The sequence below is a fragment of the Megalopta genalis genome, chromosome 7 (assembly GCF_051020955.1).
Source record: "Megalopta genalis isolate 19385.01 chromosome 7, iyMegGena1_principal, whole genome shotgun sequence".
In the NCBI taxonomy this organism is placed as follows: Eukaryota; Metazoa; Arthropoda; class Insecta; order Hymenoptera; family Halictidae; genus Megalopta; species Megalopta genalis.
Genome location: NC_135019.1, coordinates 6,952,630 through 6,976,173, shown reverse-complemented (window position 1 = coordinate 6,976,173; position 23,544 = coordinate 6,952,630). Strand labels below are relative to the sequence as shown.

The following is a 23,544-nucleotide window of genomic DNA, read 5'->3' as shown; positions in this document are numbered from 1 at the left end:
ATCGAATAAAACGTATTACATTGCTTAATTCTTTCATATCGTCTATTTTCGAATAAAAAGATCAAATATGTCTTGTTCAACGAACGCGAAGTTAATTATGCCCGAATACGAACCAAAGGCACGCGACAAATTCTTCGCTTAAAAAACAAACGAGATAAAAGCGTAAAAAAGTGTAATACGTCTCGCTCGATAAATACAAAGTTAACTGCGCCGAGAAAACGAATCGAAGGCACATCGATTGGTCACGCCACAGTAACCGGCACCGCTACCCTAACGCTGTTCATGTTTATACTCAAATGCTGAAAACAAAAAACAAAAAAAAGCAAAACGTTAGCTGAAACGAATGACACGGCTGTTCAGCGAATATCTGCTCAGAATCGTGCTCAGTGACGCGTTCGGAACGGTTCCGCGCGGCCCAAGAGTTTAATGTTTACGTTCGGAAAGATCGAGACGGAACGAAAAAACCGCGCATTGTATCGTCGTCGGTCAGAGAGCGAGGGTACTCGCGAGCACAATACGGGACGCGGGCTGAAACGTTAAAGTGGCCATGTCGGAACTCTTATGGGATTCAGAATTTAGATTGCGGCATTCCGCGCGACCTACCTACACGCGGAACACCGGCCAAGAAGACGGGCGCAACTCGGCGTAGTCTACGTAAATGAGTTCATTCACGTTCGAGGTAGCCGCCTTGGCTATCGACATGTGTACGGAGACCGTACGTGAATACCATTGACGGTACCAAAGTCAAGAGCCACGCGAGGCTCTCGCTCACGTATCTTGCATAACATCTTACGAGGATTCATAAACCCGTATCCCTACGTAACAGAGATTCCACGTGAGGCATAAAATACCGACGGAGAGCCAGTAAAGCGAATATAACAAGGGATAATACGCGCGAGTGCATTCCCCGTGCTTTAATGACTTCACTACGCTGCTAGATTAACTCCGCCGACTCCCCGGATCCGACGGTTCCTTCGGATGAACTTATTTTACAACGGAAGGATTTTACATGCTGCTAGATGACCGTGGAGTTTATTCGTCTTTTTTTCGCGAAACTCGATGGTGAAGATGAAAGACTGCGGGAAATTGGAAGCGATTTTAACGCTATGCCGTCCGGTGGCACCACGCTGGTGCCATGCAAAAACTATCCGTTGCATGCCGGTGGTAGCACTTTGGTGCCATTTTAACACGTCGACCGCCGCGTCGGTCACTTGTGGGTGACACTAATTGTTGACCAATTTTGAACATTCATTTTCATTGTAATATATTCGTACAAACTGAATTTGACCGGAATGTTTCGGATGCGAGAGAGTTCTAATCTCATCCACTATGATAAATTTCAACCTTCTAGGTTCGGTTTAATTAATTAAATTGCTTCGACTTCGTGGGAATTTTTTAGCGGGCGATTGTCGGCGCTGAACGTGTTGAAAAACTGAAATAACATTTGAACTATATTTCTTGGGTGTTAAAAGGCAGCAAACTAACTATGGCATTGCGCTTATTTAACTAAGAATTGAGTACGAAATTTCTTGGATGACATATCTTAATTTTAGGAATTTATATTACCGCCGTCTCCGAAATTTTTTTTTTAAATCTAAAATATCCAAGCTATTATGCCGGCGTCAAACAAAAGAATCATATCTAAGATCTGCGGACGGCGTAGTGTTAAGAGATCGAACGTTACATGATATAGTAATGTCTCTCTAATTGACGCTCAGATTGTGCACGAAAATGAACAATGTGGGAAGAGGAGATACGATTATTCGAGCCTTGCAGCTCGTTTTTATAGTTGCTGATAATTCGTAACTGTAAAACGAGGCGCAAGACTCAATTTAATCGTATCTCCTCTTCCCAAATTGTCCATTTTTCTGCGCAATCTAAGCGTCAATAAGGGAGACATTATTGTACAGTAAATTCTACTCGATTGTGCTTCAACTTGCAAGCAAAAATGGATAATTTTGGAAGAGGAGATACGATTACAGTAAATTCGTAAATTACAGTAAATTATAGTAAATTATAATAAATTATAGTAAATCCTAATTGTCGCTCAGCTCGGAAACAAAAATGGACAATTTGGGAAGAGGAGGAACTTGCGCCTCGTTTTTATAGCTTTTGACAATCGGTAACCATAAAAAACGTACCGCAAAGCTTGAATAATCGTATCTTGTTTTCCCAAATTGTCCATTTTTGTGTACAAGCTGAGCAACAATTGCAGAGAAGCGTTGCACCTCGTTTTTATAGTTGCCGATTGTCAACAGCCATAAAAACGAGGCGCAAGGCTCGAATAATCTTCTCCTTCTTCACTTTCCAAATTAGGACATCAAACGTTACATAATACTTTGTTAGACGCTATTAGTAGATTAACGTGGATTTGGTGCGTTTCTGATAGAAATTAATAGCTGAGGTACAGAATTATGTTGATTTAGAAGTGATTTTAGCGTCCAAACATAAACTGATGCTGTATTGCATATTATTAGTTGACTAGGAATTGTATATATTTTCGATAAAACTCAATGAGAAACATGTAAAACTGCGTGGAATTATAAATGATTCTAGGAGATCAAATGTTACATGCTGCTTTATTAGACGCTATTAGTAAATTAATGTAGATTTGGTGCGTTTCTGATGGAAATTAATAGCTGAGGTACAACACAATATTGATTTAGAAGCGATTTTAGCGGATCAAACATAAATTGATGCTGTATTGCATATTATTAGTTAACTAGAAACTAATATGTATGCTTAAAAAGCAAGAAAGGGAAAAATGTAAAACTGCGTGGAGTTAAAAGTGATTTTAGCAAATTAAACATTACATGCTGTTAGTAGACTCCAGATTTGATGGATTTCTGATAAAAGTGCATAAACAAGATACAGAACAATGTAGAACCAGAAGTGATTTTTAGTAGCCTGTCGATCTTACGCATTTTCGGCAAACATCAATGAAAGAAATGTAAAGTAGAAATAAAAATAAAAATAAAAATAAAAATTAAAAGTGACGTCAGCGAATCATACATCATATCACGCTGTATAGTCAATTTTCGATGGACTATGGATCTCAAGCATTCACAATGAAAATAACAGTAAAACAATTCCCGAGTATCGTTGCACCATTTTCGACTCCCTAAGTCGACTAGAACAAAACACCGACGTATTCTCCGAAACGTCTGTTACAATATCATCATCTCAGAATAAGCACGAACGTGCACTAAAATTCGCAGGCTCGTTCTAAATCTTAGAAACTGCTCCAGAAGCTTGCGGTAAAAACAGTCTTGGCAGCGCGCGACCATAAACGCAAGAATTCGTCAGTTCGTGCATCGAAAGGAGAAACGAAGAATTCGAGTTCAAAGGTACAAAAATGTTGGTGTCTCCGCTCGCTCAGTTCAGCTGCTGACGTATTTTTTCGTCATATCCGCGAAACGGATATTTCCACAACCGAAGTCCCCGAGTTTAGTCTTTTGGGAATCTTAAATTTTCCACCTACGAACTGCACACTTATTAAATATTAAAGCGTCAATTTTACTGGATGTAAACCTCTAAAACTAATACACGTGTATGGCTTTTCTTCTATGCGTGGATTCTCATAGCGTGCGGCGAGCCTCCCCGTTAAGGGTTGATTTCGGACTGAAAGGCCGAGGAGGCCAGGGATCGCGACGAAGAGGCGCGATGGGCGCCGGCAACGCGGCTCGTCAGGTCCGCGCTTATGTAAATGGTTTGGCGGGCGAAGCGAGGCACTTTAGTCACCGGAATCCGGACTTGACCGGCCGTGCCATCGCGGGTACCACGAAAGTACCTGGTGGCCCGTGAGAGAGAGCAAACGAGTGCGTGTACGTACGGGCGTGCGAGGGGGGCCGGTGTGCGTGGACCGGCCGCGTGTGTTCGACCCGTACGTGTACCGCCGGGTTCGTCGACCTCAGCTTTTGTTCGTGTCCCAAGTGGCGAGAGAGCCCGTCGACGCTTAGTTCGAAAACTCCGGCCCCGGGGGCCCCACGGCCGAGTCACAAACCAAAATCCGCTCTGCCCCGGCTCGGTTAGGTAATCGATCGCGACGCCCTTACGTTTACCAAGGTCTCTGCCACCTGTCACAGGAAGAGTATCTCGCTTTCCTACCTGCTTTTCCCCCTTCCAACGTGCCGCCGGCTCCTCTTTCTCTTTCCGCCGAGTGCTCGCCGTCCGTACCCTCTCGACCCCTGGCATCTTCGCGCGGGCGCGCGCGCGCTCCTCTTTTTCCCCCGATTTTCCATTAGGCACCCGATTCGTTCGTCCATTTTTCCCCAACCCCTGTGGCTATATACGGTCACAGAAGCGGGGAGCTTTCTTTTTCGGCTTCGGAGCTAATCGACGACTACGCGAGCCGTCGGCGTTCCACGTTGTTAACCCTTTGTCCGGCGATTTAATTCCGACGGGTTCGGGGTCCGGGTGCGCATCCGTCGCATTCGGCTTGCCGTTCTTCGCGGACACCGGCGACGAGAACCGTTGCTTCAACGTCGATGGGAAATTAATAGGTCGCTATTACAAAGGAAACGTCTTGGAAACGTCTTTTTAACGGGTTAACGACTGCACGGTAGCTTCGCGCCGCGTTGCGCGCCGCAAAAACTTAGACAACGGTGCGGATTAACGAATTCGTCGAGTCATTTTCGAACGTCGTCGATCGATTCGGGTGGTGCGACTGTTAATGTAGTAGCACGGAGGAATGCTAATTGGACGGTGCTGCGTCGAGAAAATGTGCAACATGGGCGAGAATCTCTCGGCCGCGTCGGGAGAAGATGACATCCTTTGAAGTTGGGTGTGCTGTCTATGGACACAGATTATTATCAAGCAAAATCGGTTACTTCGCTTCATCGTTGAAGCTGGTACCGTTATGTTCGACAGTTTTTCCACGACGGATCATCCGGAGGCGTTAATGGACGCTTCGGAAGACGATCGAAGCTGTGAATACAGCAATGTCTCCCTTACTGACGCTCCCAGATTGTCCACGAAAATGGACAATTTGGGAAGAGGAGATACGATTATCCGAGCCTTGCGGCTCGTTTATATGGTCGTTGGTAATTCGTACCATAGATTGCAGAACATGCAAGGGTTACTATAAACTGCTGTAACTTTGCGAGAGAAAATCGCAGCCAAGATTCTTTTTTTTTAAATTAAAGGGGAAAGATCGAACTTCGTTCTGCCGTGAACGGCATCTCGGAGAAAAATTATCCAAAGTCCGTGCAATTCGTCGAACTCGACGATATGACGTATGACGCATGACGAACATGGCTTCGCATTTAAAGGGTTACAGTAGCGAGGTTGCGTAGAACTTAAAATACAGGTACACTGTCTGAAAGTAGAGGGAGATTACTGTACTTGGATATTACAGTAATGTCTCCCTAATTGTCGTCGAAATTGTGCCCTAAAATAGGAGAGACGCGATTATTCGAGCCTTGCGACTCGTTTTTTATAATTACCGATTGTCAATAACTATAAAAATGAACCGCAAGGCTCGAATAATCCCAAATTGTCCCGTTATGTGGACAACCAGGCTTCAATTAGAGAGACATTACTGTACATAGATCATTTTCACGACAAATCTTGTCACTGCGGATCTTTATGCAAGATAACAATTGTCCGCGTCGATTGCAAGACGAATGAGCCAAGTATAATATTCGTTCCTTCTTAAATCATTTTAATTAAGTTGAAACGACGCAAGATCTGAACAGCGCGATCGCGCTGCTTGGGACTCAAACGGTTAACCGACGCTAAGATTGCGTACAGAAATGGACAATTTGGGAAGAGGAGATACGATTATCGAAGCCTCGCGGCTCGTTTTTATAATTGTTGACAATTTATAACTATGAAAACGAGCCAAAAGCCTCGAACAATCGTGTCTCCTCTACCAAAATTGTCCAGTTTTGTGGACGATCCGGGCGTCAATTAGAGAGACATCACTGTACATAGATCATTTTCACGAAAAATCTTGTCACCGCGGATCTTTCTGCAAGATAACAAATGTCCGCGTCGATTGCAAGACGAATGAGCCAAGTATAATATTCGTTCCTTCTTAAATCATTTTAATTAAGTTGAAACGACGCAAGATCTGAACAGCGCGATCGCGCTGCTTGAGACTCAAACGGTTAACTGACGCTAAGATTGAGCACAAAAATGGACAATTTGGGAAGAGGAGATACGATTATTCGAGCCTTGTAGCTCGTTTTCTATAGCTGCTGACAATTCGTGACTATAAAAACGAACGGCAAGTCTCGAATAATCGTATCTCGTCTTCCCAAAATTGTCCATTTTTGAGGACAACCTGAGCGGATGGGTTTTGTGCCACATTCGAAAGGGAGTGTCGGATCAACCGTGTTAACGCTGCCACCAGAGCTCGGTTAAATAGTATCTCGAATGGCAAACAGTGTAAACAGATATTTTATTTCGTTTTACTTATTTTGAAAATAAAATATTTTATTTGTACGAGAGAATGTATAGCAAATTGTCTCTCTAATCGACGATTTAGATTGCACACAAAGTTGGACAATTTGAGAAGAGGATTATGACATCGGCAACTATGAAAACGAGTCGCGCGGCTAATAATCGTGTCTCCTCTCCCCAAATTGTCCAGTTTTGTGGGCAATCCGTTCGTCAGTTGGAGAAACATTACTGTAATCCTAAAACATCGCCGACCGCGCGTTTCTCGAACGGGCCCCATTATGCGAGAAGCGTCAGATACGGGTCGCTCGTGACCCCCCCGTCTCTCCTTTATTCTCACGCAACGTTTCGCATGGAAAAATCAGTCCGAAGCGTTGCAGCGCGGGGATCAACGGAGGGGGGGGGGAGCAATCGCACGCGGTGCCGATGCAGCCGATCGATGCAAGTGGTCGATCGTATCGGGTCGCGTGTTCGCGATGATCGGTGAATAATTCGGTGGGAATCGCGGACCCGTTGCGCGGTCGAACCGTTTCAATTTTTCAATTGTTGTTAGGGCCGGGTTTTCAGCCGCGTGCCGGAAGTTCAGGAGCGCCGTTCGTTTCTCGATACGATCACGAGGTAATTGATATTTAATCAATTCCGCGCGGGACTTTCGATTTCCCTTGGCTCTCCTTTCTTTTTACGGCTTCCGTGTTGCACCGGCGAACCCCGCGCAGTCGTGGATCGGAAACGCGACTCGCGATTACGGCCGGCAACCATTGTCGGCCGGTAACGACCGCTGGTCGTAAAGTCGTCGGCTCGAGTCATCGAGGATCGAACGAATAACAATGGTGTCAGGACCACGGGGCACCGGACAATGACGAAGGAAGCCGCGGGAAGAAAGAACGCGCACTCGACGGGCTCGAGGAACCAGAAGAGCCTCGCGCGCGCCGACCGACCCGCGTCCGTTGTCAGTGTGTTACTGACCTCGAGTGACCCTGCTATCGCGACCGTAACTCCGCATACTGTTATATAGCTTCCACAAATGTATTTACTTCCCTCCTAGGTCAATACTCCGCTCGCCGCCGCGCGTCCCACCGCGGGAACAACGTTTTCTCGAAAATTTATTTCGGCCACCGATCGGCACGATCGGCGATACACCGATATAGCGCCGATAGAACAGGTTCAATTTTTGTCTGCGGATGCCGCTTTTTCCCTTTCTAATCGCAGCGTCGAACGATTTTTCCGATAACGCTCTCGCGCGCTCGAAAAGTACCGCGACGTTCGAATTTACGCCGTTGCAAAAGCGATCGCGGCGCCGGTGCATTGTCCTGCAACAAAGTCCGGCCGCCGGGTTTTGCGACACGTGGACAAAACCTATAGTCACCGTGAACGCCGCGACTTCGACTTCCGACTCGATCCATATGGAACAAAATTTGCAACCGAATTATTTGGAAAGGCGTGTTCTCGTCCGTATATCGAAGGTTCCGTGCGAACGCGGTTGCTGTTTTCGAAAAAAAGAGAAACGTTCGCCGCGATCGACGACGTCTCTGCGATCGTTTTCACGGTTTCGGACGCGATTCATCGATCGACCGAGATCCGTCAATGGCCAAGAATCGTTCGGCACGCTTGCCTAATTAACGACGGAACGGGTAGGTTTCGTTAATGGACAGGTATACGCGATCGGATTCCCGTCTATGCGTCAGTGTGTTACTGACCTCGAGTAACCCTGCGATCGTGGCCACAACACCGCGCGTACTGTTACCCCGTGCAAAGGTATTTGTTGCTCGCGCCGCGCCAAGCCGCGCCGCGCAGCGCCGCGCGACGACCGTTTCGATCTAGCCGCTATAACGAAACGAAGATCGATCCCGCACACGCTATTTTTTCTTTCCGCTTATCGATTCGAACGCCGGCGGATTTCTCGACGGGCGTTAAACCCGTCGCGATTCCAGCTCCGACGAAACCGAGAATCTGCGTTGACGGACGCGAAGAACCGCTTGGGAAAAAGGGGATCGATTCGACGCGGATCGTTTAGCCACCGATAAAAGGAGACCGCGTCTGTTCGTCCGAGGAGACCGAGAATCCTTTCGTTGTCGAAGAAAGGACGAGCAACGAATCGATCGATGGGGAACGTCTGTCGATAGAAACGTCGTGGCGATCGAACGCGATGGAACGGCGGCCGGTAATCTTTTCCGAAAGGAGAACGAAAGCTCGACTCACCTCTTATGGTGCTAGGCATCTTGTCCGAGATCACATATCCTGATATCCAAAAGCGGTGGTTCTCCGATAGATCACGTTTCAAGCGGATTCACAAGACGATTCTTCACTTTTCTCTTTTACTTTATCTCACTGATACCCTTGACCCACAATATTCTATGTCGGAACTATGTTTCTCTGTTTCCGGCACTGCATCAACCGCACCCTGACACCCTCGCCCTTCGTCCACGGGACCGGCCCCGAGTCAAGGCCAAACCGGCGAGCCGCCCAATGCTTTGGACGCGGCGTTGCACAGCGAGCGCCGGCGTTCTCGCACATCCGCGACGATCGTAAGTGTCAAACGCGGCTCAGGACAGATCCTCCTCGGCGGATTCACCACGGTTTCGCGCCTCGTCAATGTTCCGCGAGGAAGCACAATCGTCGCCGAGCACCGGCCGAGGATCTTCCCGCGGTGGTCCGGCAGCGAGTGTCTTGCTCGGCGGAGGATCACACCGTATCCCGTCGCACGAGGTCTACCATCGACGAACCGGCGGCCAGCGCGAACGATGCTGCCGAAAGGCGACCGCGTGACTGCTCGACCCGCGGGGAACTATGACCCGAACGACGCACGTCGGTTGTCACCGGTGCGTGGCGAAACGAACGGTCCGCTTATCTGGACACGCGAGCGGCGCCGTGGATCAACGCGGAATGCCGGATCGGGACGCACGCGGATATCCGCGGACACCAGGTTTCAGATACCACTGTCTCGGGTCCGAGCAGACCCAAGCACACGGACGATCGGCTGGCGCGGTCCTCTTCCTCCTGGCGAACGCGTCGGATCGACGGGGTCGCGGTAATCGTCGGGTTTCACTGTTCGCTGGTGGTTCCTCCGGGTTCGTGAGCCACGAATAGCGGTGCTCCGTGTTGTCCTCTACCTGTGAACCAAGGTTCGGCGGTGGTCCGGTGGTGGTAGCCGGTGAGTGACTCTACCGTGGCGCGGAGATCCACAGGTGCTTGCACGGTGCCTCGTACCCTTACCACTACCACCAACCCCCTCCCCACCAGCGGCCCGAAGTCTACTCTTCCGCCTCCACCACCTTCTCCCGTACCCCTTCCAGCCTGTCTGCCGTGGACGGCGGAACCTCTCTACATAGTGGTGTCGTCGTCCCTGTTTCTCTCTCTCTCTCTCTCTCTCTCTCTCTCTCCCTCTCTTTTTCCTCTCCGTCTCGCTTTCGGCCTCGCTCTTCCTCTCTCAGTCTCTCTGTTCCTCTGTCGACTCTTCTTCCTCCTCCTCCTCCTCCTTCTCCACCTCCTCCTTCTCCTCCTCCTCCTCCTCCTCCTCCTCCTCGAACTCCTCCTGCTCCTCCTTCTCGATCGCCGCCTTTTTTCCCTACGACTTTTCGCCTCCCTTTCTTCTTTTGAATCTTCTTTTAACGGCGTTACTGCCTCTTCTTCTCGAACTTCTTTTCACGGTGCGACCGCTTTTTCTGTTTCTTCCGGCTATTCTTTCGAGGGTGTTGCCGCTTCTTCATCGCTCGATTCTTCTTTTTCCGCTGTTAATGCCTCTTCATCTTCTTTTGATCGCGATACTGCTTGTTCTTCAGGAGGTATTATCGCTGATTCTTCTTCTTCTTCTTCTTCTTCTTCCGATTTATCTTTCGACCGTGTTTATGTTCTTTCTTGTTACTCCGATTTTATTTTCGATGGTGTCACTGCTTATTTTTATTATTGTGGCTCTATTATTTTTTGTTTCTATTATTTCTGTTGACTCTCTTCTATTGGCGATGTTATTGATGTTGCTGCTTCATAGTCTTCTTTTGACGATGTTGCTGCTGCTTCTTCCTCTGATTCTTGTTTTGGAAGCGTTGCTGCTGCTGGTTTTCCCTCTGATTCTTGCTTTGCAAGTATTGCTGCCGCTTCGTCTTCTTTTTTCGATGATTTTGTTGCTGCTTCTTCCTTTGATTCTTGTTTTGAAAGTGTTGCTGCTGCTGCTGCTTCTTCTTCCTTTGATGACGATGTTGCTGCTGCTTCTTCCTCTGATTCTTGCTTTGAAAGCATTTCTGCTGCTGCTTTTCCCTCTGATTCTTGCTTTGAAAGTATTGCTGTCGCTTCGTCTTCTTTTTTTGGATGATTTTGATGCTGCTTCTTTTTTTGATTCTTGTTCGGAAAGTGTGGCTGCCGTTTCTTCTTCTTGAAGTAGCAGTAACATTATCAAAACAAGAAGAAGAAGCAGAAGCAACACTTCTTTTTCTTTTGATAATATTGCTGCTTCTTCTTCTTCTTTTAATGATGTTGCTTCTTCTTCTTCTTCTTCTTCTTTTGATGGTGCTGCTGCTGCGTCTTCTTCCGGTTTTAATGCTTCTATTTCTATTTTGGCTCTTCTTTTGATAGTTTTGCTGTTGCTTCTTCTTCGTCTGACTCTTCTGTCGACGTTGTTACTGCTTCTTCTTCTTCTTCTTCTTCTTCTTTTGATGATGTCGTTGCTGATTTTTCTTCTTCTGATTCTTCTTTTGATACTGCTGCCGCTGCTTCTTCTACCGGCCCCTCTTTTTACGGTGTAAATGCTGCTACTTCTTCCGACATTTCTTTCGGCGATGTTGCTTTTTCTTCTTCTTCTTCAGACTCTTCTTTTGACCAAATTAGTGCATATTCTTCACCATCAGATACTTCTTCGGGCTTTTCTTTGTTAACGCTTCTTATTCTTCTTCCGACTCTTCTCTTTGCGGTGGTACTCTGCTCCTTTTTCTTCATCTTCTTTTTCTTTTTCTTCTTCTTCTTCTTCTTCTTCGTCTTGGTCCTGCTCCTTCGGGCCCCCTTTGTCCGGTTTTTACCGATCCCTCCGGGTTCCGTGGCCGACTCTGTTTCTTCACGATGAGCACAGCTTTCTTCCGCGACCAACTCGTCACTCGGATGCACCGTTCACCGTTATTCGCCTCGCGCGGGCACCCTCTTCGCATTCCTCCCTTCCTCCCCGCGGATCCTACGGTGCCGTTTGCGAATCTGGCCTGTGGCCCTCGCGAAATCCCACTTACGAGGGAGGATGCTTCCCGTGCCGTATCCGAAGCGATGTTTTAACGATGCAGAAGCCCGTGTCCTCGGCATCAAGATTTTGGGAACGTGCGAACTTCGAAGTCCAAGCTACTTGCTCGAGGTGATTCCTGTGATTCGATGGAATAACCGAGACAAACTCGCAGAGATAATAGAAAAATTAGCCACTATTTTCATCTCTTGGATTCACGTGGACTCCACCGCAACGTGAAAGAAGTATTACACCTGATCAAAGTTGATTATTTGAATGATTAATAATTGATATTAATTTCTAGTTGCTCCGTCGCTTTAATCATTATTCGGAACTTTTTAATTGCCGTTACAAAACGCATTCAAAAGTTGCATTCACTTCTAAAGGTTCAGACCAACATTCAATAAAACATATAAAAATGGCCGACAGGCGTCGTTGAAACTGTCAAATATTATCAATATTCTTAATTAAGTATTCTTCTTATTATTATAAAGGACATCAAAATGCTCTTTTGCATAATATTTTCATATTTGTCGGACTGACACGTTTCACATAGAATCTACGTTATCCCTTAGTATAACTCTTTCATACTTTCAGCGATAAATCCACTCTTCATCTGTAAAATGGATCGTTTTTGTGGCTAATCAAGATTCACCTGTATTTTATTCTACTCGAATTCTACCGAACGTTCTCTGACGAATGTGTACACAGCGTGTTCAAATGTTATTTCAGTTTTTTAAAATGGCACCAAAGTGGTACTACCGGCATACGACAGATAGTTTTTGCATGGCACCGGCGTGGTGCCACCGGACGGCATAGCGTTAATATACAGGGTGTCCTAAAGATGTCTCGCAATTCGAGAATGGGATGTTCCTGAGGTAATTTAAAGTAAGTTTGTCCTTGGCGAAAATGCGATCCACGGCTTTGTTTACGAGTTATTGACGAAAATGAGTGACCAATGAGAGGTGAGATATGCTGGCGCAAGGCGGCCGAGCCAATGAGCGGAACTGGGCTTCGTGCGCTCATTGGCTCGTCCGCCGAGCGCTAGGCGAGCTCGCCTCTCATTGGTCAGTGTTTTTCGTTAATAACTCATAAACAAAGCCGCGGATTGCATTTTCGCAAAGGAAAAAGTTACTTAGAATGACCTCAGCTATCCCACATTTCCGTAATGCGAGACATTTTTGGGACACCTTGTAGTTTAAGGGAGAGCTATTTTAGATATTTATTTTAAGTTATTATTATTTATTTAAGTTCTTGGGTGTTAAAATGCAGCAAACTAACTATAGCATTGTGCTTATTTAACGAAGAATTAAGTACGAAAATTCTTGGATGACTTATCTTAATTTTTAATTTTTTTTTAAATCTAAAATTTCTAAGCTATTATGTCGGCGTCAAACAAAAGAATCATATGTAAGATCTGCGGGGACGGCATAGTGTTAAAAACGAAAGCCTGGACAAAAGCTAAGAAAAAGCGTACGAAATTTAGCTGTTTTAAACGTAATTTGGATTCGAACACGTAGATGGCCGAGGTGTTTGATCGACCCAGCTGCGCGATAACCGGCAGGCAAATGATTGGCAAAGAATAGCAGTCTCTTATTCGTGGATAAGAGGCGTTTCGTTCGACAGAGTTGAATATGGAATTTGGTTAGGATTGCGATGGTTTTCGGTGTTCTTCCGTTTCGCGGGCTATCAACTCGCGCGCGGCGGTTAATTAAGCTTCGAGCGGAGTTAATGATTCCGCGGCGGGATTAAAATTCAAAGGCCTGAGCGCGATGAATTTTTCGAGTCAACGCCTTAACAGTACAGTTATGGCAAAACAACCAACTGATTCTAAAGAAGGCCACGCTGATTACCCGACCAATTCCGAGCGTGCATCGCTCCTCTAATGAATTGTTCGCGTAATGCCAATTAGCCGCGTGAAGAATCTTAGCGGTATCAAAATCATGCACTGCGGAAAAAAGACGGAGCGAGACACGCCGATTCTAATCCGTGCGCGCCGGCAACGAGGCGGGATATTATTTAGACCGTAGTCAACGCCTACTACATATTTTTTCGTAATTGTGTTTGCTTACGCGGCGTCCGGCGCATCGCCCGTGAATTGATTTTACGAGAGAACGGCGAGAGAACGTGAGCGTAACGCTGTCGTCGAATTCCTTATCGATTCAAACGATGCAATCGTCTTCTTAATTAATTTACGCTCGTGTCGTTCGTGGCCGGTGAAAGATTCTCAATCGTCGCGTTCCGAAACGTCGACGAAATATTTTCAAGTGCATGCGAAACGTCTGAGATATTCTTTTACATATTTTTGAGTAATTACTTAAAATACGCTGCGCACAGCGCTTAATTAACCGGTGCGTAGCAATTGCTAAACGTATTTTTCTTATTTTTTTCGTATTTCAATCGTCGTATTCTTTTTACAAGCAGAAGATCGTTATACGGATCTTTCCTTTGTTCACTTTCGTAAATTATGCAATCGTAAAAATGCATTTGTTTTGGAACATAAAGATTGCGTTTATGGGCAACAAAGTTGCAGGTAATGACTCATTAAATGTTATTTCGTTTGTACGTTTTCCACCGGGCTCGTGTAGGACTAGATAAATGTTTCGTTATTGCCACAGATCGAGATTTTGGATCGTTTCTGAATCCTCATCCTACAACCGGAAGCAAAATTATAGCGATAGGATCTGTATCTGCTAATCGTGCTTACAATTTCATGTCGATGATTGACTATTGGTGGCGATGTTTGAAGTAATTAGGTTCATTAATCGGACCCTTTGTTTCAACGGATTTATCGGTATTCTAGAAGTTTGTAATTCTTCCGATTCCTTTCGATTTGAATTGTATCACTGTCTAAAATCGGACCAGGGTTTTTATAAAATGAGCCGTTTATTTTGAAAGTGGCATAAGTCACTTTGTTTTTAAGTCGATATATTTAAGGGTTTGCGTTTTAACACGTTTAAAAATATGGATGCTAACTTTCGAGAAGATTTACTTGTATTTGTTATCTCAGGATACTGATATTTTTCTCGGTACAAATAATTTCGTATAAACATTAGAAAATCACCACTTTTCATTACGGTAAAGTGACTTATGCCACTTTCAAAATAAACGGCTCAAATGTTCTCTGCTTCGTAGACTTCATGTTCCATAATTAAATTACATAATCATGCATTCGAACCACAAGGAATTGCGAATAGCAAGAGAACGAAATTTCTACGAATTTATTGATAAAATTGATTAGCAATGCACAAGTCGTTCGTCGACTAAAGTCTGACTACAGTTACGGTAAAACGTTTTTATTAGAAATGATCGATTGAATCGATGTATCGAAGTGTTCTCAATCGCTTGGGTACAGAGTTGTTTGAACAAATTCTCGCGTTTGGAACGGATTTAATTTGCTGATGCGCGAAACAGTATACATATAAAGGCGGTAGATTTTGTGTGAGAATTCATTCATTCGATCGATATAACATAACATAAAAAATTAGAAGTTCGAACGACGCAATTAGACTCGTCATCCGCGACTTAGGCGAAACAAGTGTACGACTTGTCTCGGTCGTCAAACGTACCCAAAGGGTTAATGAATAAAAAGAGAGCACACGATAGTCTCGTTTTCGTTATCATTGATCTTGTGCGTTACATTATGCGACGTCGTTGTTCGTGATTTACTTTTGTATTCTACATCAATCATCACGCGTTATCAAATAAAAAATCCCAGCAGTTCTCGACTCGCCACGCCTCCTATTTACAAACGAGCCGTTTATTTTGAAAGTGGCATAAGTCACTTTTTTTTTTAAATGAAAAAATACCGTTCAATTGTAATTAGTGTTACCATTAACTCGATTTTTTTTCAAAAAGTGACTTATGCCACTTTCAAAATAAACGGCTCAAATACAAGAAAACCACGCTTCCGAATTGCAAGGAGAATCGGCGAACGCGGCGGAACGATATTTCTAGCAGTCTCTCCCCGCGAAGTTGAGTAGCAGCAGAGAGTTGTTAGCCAAGTAACTAATGAAAACACGTTTCGAGACGCATCTGAACGCAGCCTCGCGGCGTGTACCGATATCCCGGAAGTCGCCATATCCCGGAAGAGCACATTAATATCAGTCCGGCGTGGCTCCCCGAGCCGTTCCATTGTTAGAAACGGTTCCATAGAATCGGCGGCCGCGTGCGCGGATATTTAACGAATCCGTAGATTTGCAACAATCTGAGGAGCGGAGGCATCGCCGAGGCCAAGCCTGACTGCCTGCCGGCCGAACGTGAATATTCCGATGGTCGTTGACCTCGGGCCGGTCTTTGGCGCCGAACCCAAGGCTAGCCTGACTCTCGTAAAGTGGGAGCTACAGGTATTTAGTTGTAGAACGGTGTGCTCAGCGATTTTTGATGGTCGCGGCCCGATAGAATCCACAGGTCGCCTAATTAATCGTTAGCCACCGTTACCTCTTTCTTTTTCTCTCTTTCAAGGGGGTCTCAAGTTTCCTCGCAGCGTCGCGCGACGAAATTACGTCGGTTCGCCCGAAAACCGATTGGTCATCGCGGTGCCGGTCGACACGTGCCGCTCCATTCAGAAACGAAGATAAAATATACAATAATGTCTCCCTAACTGACGCTCGGATTGTCCAGAAAAATGTACAATTTGGGAAGAGGAGACACGATTGTTCGAGCCTTGCGCCTCGTTTTTATAGTTTCGAATTGTGGACAATTGTAAAAAACGAGTCGCAAGGCTCGAATAATCGTATCCCAAATTGTCCATTTTTGTGGACGATCTGAGCGTCAATTGGGGAGACATTACTGTATTATGGAACATCGGTAAATTGTGAGTGCGATTTGAAACAGCAGCACAAACGATACAGTGAAAAGTAGATACAGCGGCTCACAAAAGTGATCGTACACCTTTCGAAACGCAATAACTGTTTTAAAACTGAACTACAGTAATGTCTCTCTAATTGACACTCAGATTGTCCATAAAAATGAATAATTTTGGAAGAGGAGATACGATTGTTCGAGCCTTGTGACTCGCTTTTTTTATGGTTATCGATTGTTAACAACTATAAAAACGAGCTGCATAGCTCTAATAATCGTATCTCCACTTCCCAAATTTTCCATTTTTGTGGACAATCTGAGCGTCAATTAGGGAGACATTACTGTATTATGGAACATCGGTAAATTGTGAGTGCGATTTGAAACAGCAGCACAAACGATACAGTGAAAAGTAGATACAGCGGCTCACAAAAGTGATCGTACACCTTTTGAAACGCAATAACTGTTTTAAAACTGAACTACAGTAATGTCTCTCTAATTGACGCTCAGATTGTCCGTAAAAATGAATAATTTTGGAAGAGGAGATGCGATTGTTCGAGCCTTGTGACTCGTTTTTCTTATGGTTATCGATTGTTAACAACTATAAAAACGAGCTGCAAAGCTCGAATAATCGTATCTCCACTTCCCAAATTTTCCATTTTTGTGGACAATCTGAGCGTCAATTAAGGAGACATTACTGTATTATGGAACATCGGTAAATTGTGAGTGCGATTTGAAACAGCAGCACAAACGATACAATGAAAAGTAGATACAGCGGCTCACAAAAGTGATCGTACACCTTTTGAAACGCAATAACTGTTTTAAAACTGAACTACAGTAATGTCTCTCTAATTGACGCTCAGATTGTCCGTAAAAATGAATAATTTTGGAAGAGGAGATGCGATTGTTCGAGCCTTGTGACTCGTTTTTCTTATGGTTATCGATTGTTAACAACTATAAAAACGAGCTGCAAAGCTCGAATAATCGTATCTCCACTTCCCAAATTTTCCATTTTTGTGGACAATCTGAGCGTCAATTAAGGAGACATTACTGTATTATGGAACATCGGTAAATTGTGAGTGCGATTTGAAACAGCAGCACAAACGATACAGTGAAAAGTAGATACAGCGGCTCACAAAAGTGATCGTACACCTTTTGAAACGCAATAACTGTTTTAAAACTGAACTACAGTAATGTCTCTCTAATTGACGCTCAGATTGTCCACAAAAAAATGAATAATTTTGGAAAAGGAGATGCGATTGTTTGGGCGAGGCGGGAGACTCAAATTAACCCATTTGCATCATAAGCGTATATGTACGCTCAATTTTCCTGGTCACTATCACCGGAGTGTATTATATATAGTGTATTATATATACACTCCGGTGATAGTGACCAGGAAAATTGAGCGTATATATACGCTTATGATGCAAATGGGTTAATTTGAGTCTCCCGCGGCTGCGTTCGGTATTGAATCCAAATATTTAATTAATAAAGTAACACACTCCCTAATAGTATAAGATCACAGAGACAAGCACCGATACTAATAACTGTTACACTGCTTGGATGCAATGATGATTTGTTATTTCGCTTCTCTTTGTTATCTCTGCGATCGCTATCGCCGGTGCTGTGCACATACTGAAATTTGTTAGTCGCTAAACTTATTCGTAACTTATTCTATAAAAATAGAAATGTAAAATAAAAAAATTAAATAATAAAAATAAAAAAATAAAAAAATAAAATAAAAGGATGGAATTCTGGAATCTGAAAGCAGTTTTTCTGATTGTAGTGCAGAAAAAATTATGCCGCTAAAAAGAAGACGAATTAGTGAAATAATATCCGACGGTGATGATAGTGATAGTGATTGTGAAGTGCCTATATGCATCCCACATTTCGAATATTACCACACCGAACAAAATTTCTAACAAATAATGCTGAAAAATGATTTCTTTTTACTTTTATATAATTTTACACCTAAATATAAAATAAAAAATTTTCGGTGATAGAGGCCTTTTTTCATATTTCCATATGATGCAAATGGGTTAATCGTAGCTCCTCTTTCGAATTTATCCATTTCTGTGGACAATCTGTGCGTCAATTAGAGAGACATTACTGCAACTGGACGCCGTTAGATCTTAGAACTTTTCCGAAATCCGTCGCGCTCGCCGATTTCGCGACGCGCAGATATCCGACGACCCGGGATTACGCGAATCACGCTTCCATCCGAGCTCTACGCGATGTCCGAATTCTTTTATTCGAACTTCGGCGGAGCGTAGAATTCCCGGTGACGTATTTTGTCCCCCCGGGAAGTTTCCAGGTCCCGCGGAGAGCACAGTTTCTAGTTCTTTGTAACTGGGACTTTCGGCAGAGGATCTCGCGGCGATACGTGTGTTTCGGTAAATATAACGCGTCGAACTTTCTTCGAACTTTTCGCCGCGATTATCTTTCCAATCAAGATAGAAAATAGAAATTGCACTTTTTTAGACCCTCTGCCTCGTTGCGATCTTTGTTTGTACTCGCCCTGATGTGTTCTCTGGAACGATTCGCAAACGTTTTTTAAGGCTCGTATAATCGTATCTCCTCTTCCCAAATTGTCCATCTTCGTGAACAATCCGAGCGTCAATTAGGGAGACATTACTGTAGATCGAATGCGCCGAGTAGCAAAAAACATTTCGATAATTTGAAAATTGTACTATTGTACTATTTGCAGCTAATTACGTTTATTCGGAAAATAAAGGATCTTTATTTATATCGATTCTCAACAACTATAAAAACGAGGCGTAAGGCTCGTATAATCGTATCTCCTCTTCCCAAATTGTCCATCTTCGTGAACAATCCGAGCATCAGTTAGGGAGACATTACTGTACCACGTAAAAATGGTAGAATTCGCGCGGCAAGCATTTATCGTTGAATGGTTCACAGGGTGAAGGAGGGGGGAGGGCAGAGAGCGTGGCTCAGTTTTTCGAGATTTCACCTTGAAATTTTCGGGTCCGCGAGTGACTGGATCAGCGAGTAACGCGTCGCCGGTCGTCGATCTTTGATCTCGGCCACGATAAACTTCGCCCGTCGACGGTATTACCGGAAACGTCCGGGAAGGTACGATCGATTCGTGCCGCTTGTACCTCGTAGCGACGAGCCATCGGCGTGCCATTGGCCGAAACCTCGCGAAGAATGATTTCGCGGTGGTTTCTTTCGCGTCGGAAGACCAACTCCGTTCCCAATCTTCTCTCTGTCTCGGGTGCAATCGTTTCGCCGGCTCGCCTTCTTCTGATCCCCGTTGGATCCTTCCTCGGGCGCCCGTTCGCCCGGCTTATATTGATCTTTTCTTCATCGCCGTGATGGGCATGTAAAATTTTTAGTTCTGTCCGACCGCGTCATGGGCCGTGTTTCACTTCCTGCCGTTGAAAGGCCTTCTGCCGCGACGTAATTGCTGCTTTCCTATTCTCGCTGCGTTCCTGGGCCCACTGAATTGCGTAAGTGCCGATGAAATTCTTCAAAAGCCATTGTTCAGTCGCTGTTTTTCAGCAGCACTCCTTCACAATATTTCCTTCGAGCCGTTGTTCCGCGGAACGCTGTCCACGGGAAGAGCGGCCGAGTCGCAGAAACGGCTGAATTTATATCGAAACTCCAGCTTCCTGCAGCCATTCTTCCGGTTCGTAATCCGGTCTGACTTCTTGTCGCTCGATCCCCTTGCTCGCCTACTTAAACGACCGGCAGAATTATCTTCCGCGCTGTAAATAATATCTTCCACATTGTATTCCCAAGGACATGATTTTGACTGGCACTCTCCTCCCCGCGTTCGCGACGCCCACGCGTCTCACTAAAAATACCCGGGACGGCGCTGTTGCTTTCGTTCCTTTTCGAGAGCACCTTTGACAATTCCACCTCGTACGTCGCACGATTATTTATGTCGGTTCTCTCGTAACTGCGAGCGATCGTTCTCTTCGATCTTTAACGCCGACTTTTTCGAACATTTTTCGTGGTCAAACTTTTCCTTGGGGGATTCTATTTTTTTTACTTTACGGTGTACGTTTCGATGGATTCTGTCGAGAAAGGTACAAGAATTAAAGTCCCGAATCTAGGACTGTAATTAAAATAAGTCCTGAATCCATTCGTTAAAAGATCCTGCGCGTCCAAAGTTGACTGACGTTCAATCTTCAATATTAACACTTTCTAACATTTTTCGTTGTCAAACCTTTCCTTCGGGGTTTCTATTTGTTTGACTTTACGGTGTACGTTTCGATGGATTCTGTTGAGAAAGGTCCAAGAATCGAAGTCCTGAATCTAGGACTGTAATTAAAATAAGTCCTGAATCCATTCGTTAAAAAATCTGGCGTGTTCAAAGTTGACTGACGTTCAATCTTCAATATTAACTTCCTCGGGGGTTTCTATTTGTTTGACTTTACGGTGTACGTTTCGATGGATTCTGTCGAGAAAGGTTTAAGAATCGAAGTCCTGAATCTAGGACTGTAATTAAAGTAAGTCCTGAATCCATTCGTTAAAAAGTCGTGCGCGTCCAAAATTGACCGACGTTCAATCTTCAATATTAACACTTTCTAACATTTTTCGTTGTCAAACTTTTCCTTGGGGGTTTCTATTTGTTTGACTTTACAGTGTACATTTCAATTTATTTTGTCGAGAAAGGTACAAGAATTAAAATCCTGAATCTAGGAATGTAATTAAAATAAGTCCTGAATCCATTCGTTAAAAATCTTGCGCGTCCAAAGTTGATCGACGTTCAATCTTTAACGCTAACACTTTTTAACATTTTTCGTGGTCAAACTTTTCCTTGGGGGTTTCTATTTTTTTTACTTTACACTGTACATTCCAATGGATTTTGTCGATGAAGGTTGAATATATTATAAATAAATAAATTAATATTAAATCAATAACATCCTCTACTTGGGGGGGGGGGGGTCTTTGGGGGTTCTTTTACCTTTCCAGTGTACATTCCAATGTATTCTGTCGAAAAAAGTCCAAAAACTGAAGTCCTGAATCTAGGAATATAATTAAGATAAGACCCGAATTCATTCGTTAAAAGGTCATGCGAATCCAAAGTTAATTCCCAGCGTTTTTGACAGATTCGCGCGCCATATTGACGCGTACTCAGTCCACAGACGTAGTTTTAACCTTGTTAACCCTTTAACGTAGTTCTAACCTCGACATAACTTTGACATAACCTCCAAGGAAAATTTTAGTCTTTTACATTTTTAATTGTGTACTTTAGCTGTAATTTATTTTGCTCGTTGATCAATTATCGACGAGGAGAACAATTTTTCTTTAAATACTGCTGTTTAGAAAAACGTCCATAATGTTCTTTTATTATCTGTGAACATTGCACTTAAATGCTTTTTAATTCATTCTTACACAATTTCTGTAAAATTATTGAAAACCGTAGATATTTGTCCATTGATAGGATGATTTTATATATATATATAATTTTTGATTACACCAAATTTCATAAAAAATCATCGTATCAATGGACAAATATCTACGGTTTTCAATAATTTTACAGAAATTGTGTAAGAATGAATTTATATATATTTGGCGACACGAATAAATCTAACGGATGGTACACAGCGAACATCGAAAATCGTGCGTACCAGAAACGTTGTTTTTCTTTTTTTTATTAACCAAGCGAGTTGAAGAACTCGAGCGAATTCAAGAAGTGATTCGTGGCAGCGGTAATTGTTCTATCGTGGAACGGGAATGAATTGTGGTTTTAACGCGATGAGCGAAAGAGACGAGGCAAGATCAACGGAACATTAAGATCTCCGGTCTGTTATTATTGCTCGAGTCGGTAGGTATACGCGCTGCGATTTATGGCTCTGGAACAAGTACCCATATTTTATTGGCCAATCAGTATTCCATAGCCATAATGCCGACGCGGAAAATTTCAGCCAGACGTAAAATACGAAATATAAAAAGCCACTGAAAGCGCGGCTAGAAATGTAATGTTGATAATATTTAAATGTAATCAAGATGAATAGATAATAACTGTAAGCTTGGTAATTATACAACGGACTTAATGGGTGTTTGCTTATCTAATATTATTCATCAGCCCCTCGCAGACAACATGGAAAAGGTTTGCTTCGAGAAAATAAGGAAATCTCGGCGCTAGGAGGTCCACGTTCACAAATATTGTACCTCTATTTACTTCGGACATTTTCTGTTTTTCGAAAAAATTCTCTTCAAAAATTATCCGCTTGCGCCGCGACATTTTTTGCAGCTACTTCGACCGTCGCTTCTCTCGTCGCACGAGAAAGAAAGTTAACATTTACTGTATGCCAATCTTCGCTTTAACGTTTAAACGTTGCCAATACGAGATTAGAATTTCATTTCGATTTAAACGATGTTATTAATTGCATGTACAGAAATAAGTTTTATGTAACTTGAACGAGGCGCTATAGCAGGTCACAATGATACTTGCAACAAGGTGGTGGTTAGAAACACGGTGGTTAGAAACAAAGTTGAAACGAAAGAGCATTTCTCCTTTAACCAGTTAGCTGTTTGCTTTTCTTCGTGCTAAGTACAACAATAAAGAATATCAAAATTATACATTCTTCTGAACCAGTCAGCTGTTTCCGGCGAGTATAGAAATGGCAACGTTATGACGAGTATACTCGTCACGAAGAAATGGCAACGTTACAACGAGTATACTCGTCTCGAAGAAATGGCAACTTTATGACGAGGATACTCGTCACGAAAATAATGGCAACTTTATGATGAGGATACTTGTCACGAAAATAATGGCAACGTTATGACGAGTATACTCGTCACGAAGAAATGGCAACGTTATAACGAGTATACTCGTCTCGAAGAAATGGCAACTTTATGACGAGGATACTCGTCACGAAAATAATGGCAACTTTATGACGAGGATACTTGTCACGAAAATAATGGCAACTTTATGACGAGTATACTCGTCACGAAGAAATGGCAACTTTATGACGAGTATTCTCGTCACGAAGAAATTGCAACTTTATGACGAGTATACTCGTCACGAAGAAATTGCAACGTTATGACGAGTATACTCGTCACGAAGAAATGGCAACTTTATGACGAGTACACTCGTCACAAAGAAATGGCAACTTTATGACGAGTATTCTCGTCACGAAGAAATGGCAACTTTATGACGAGTATACTCGTCA

At 43.8% G+C, this 23,544-nt stretch overlaps 1 protein-coding gene across 1 annotated transcript in view; it reads right to left on the bottom strand.

The window, feature by feature from the left end:
• Hr3 (nuclear hormone receptor 3 ROR-beta) overlaps positions 1–9,532 on the bottom strand; it is a 274,259-nt gene extending 264,727 nt beyond the window's left edge. Inside the window, exon 1 of the mRNA XM_033485624.2 lies at positions 8,602–9,532. Within this exon, the coding sequence (XP_033341515.1) occupies positions 8,602–8,620 (19 nt within the window). The 5' untranslated portion in view covers positions 8,621–9,532. The remainder of the gene's footprint in view (positions 1–8,601) is intronic.
• Positions 9,533–23,544: the final 14,012 nt, after the last annotated feature.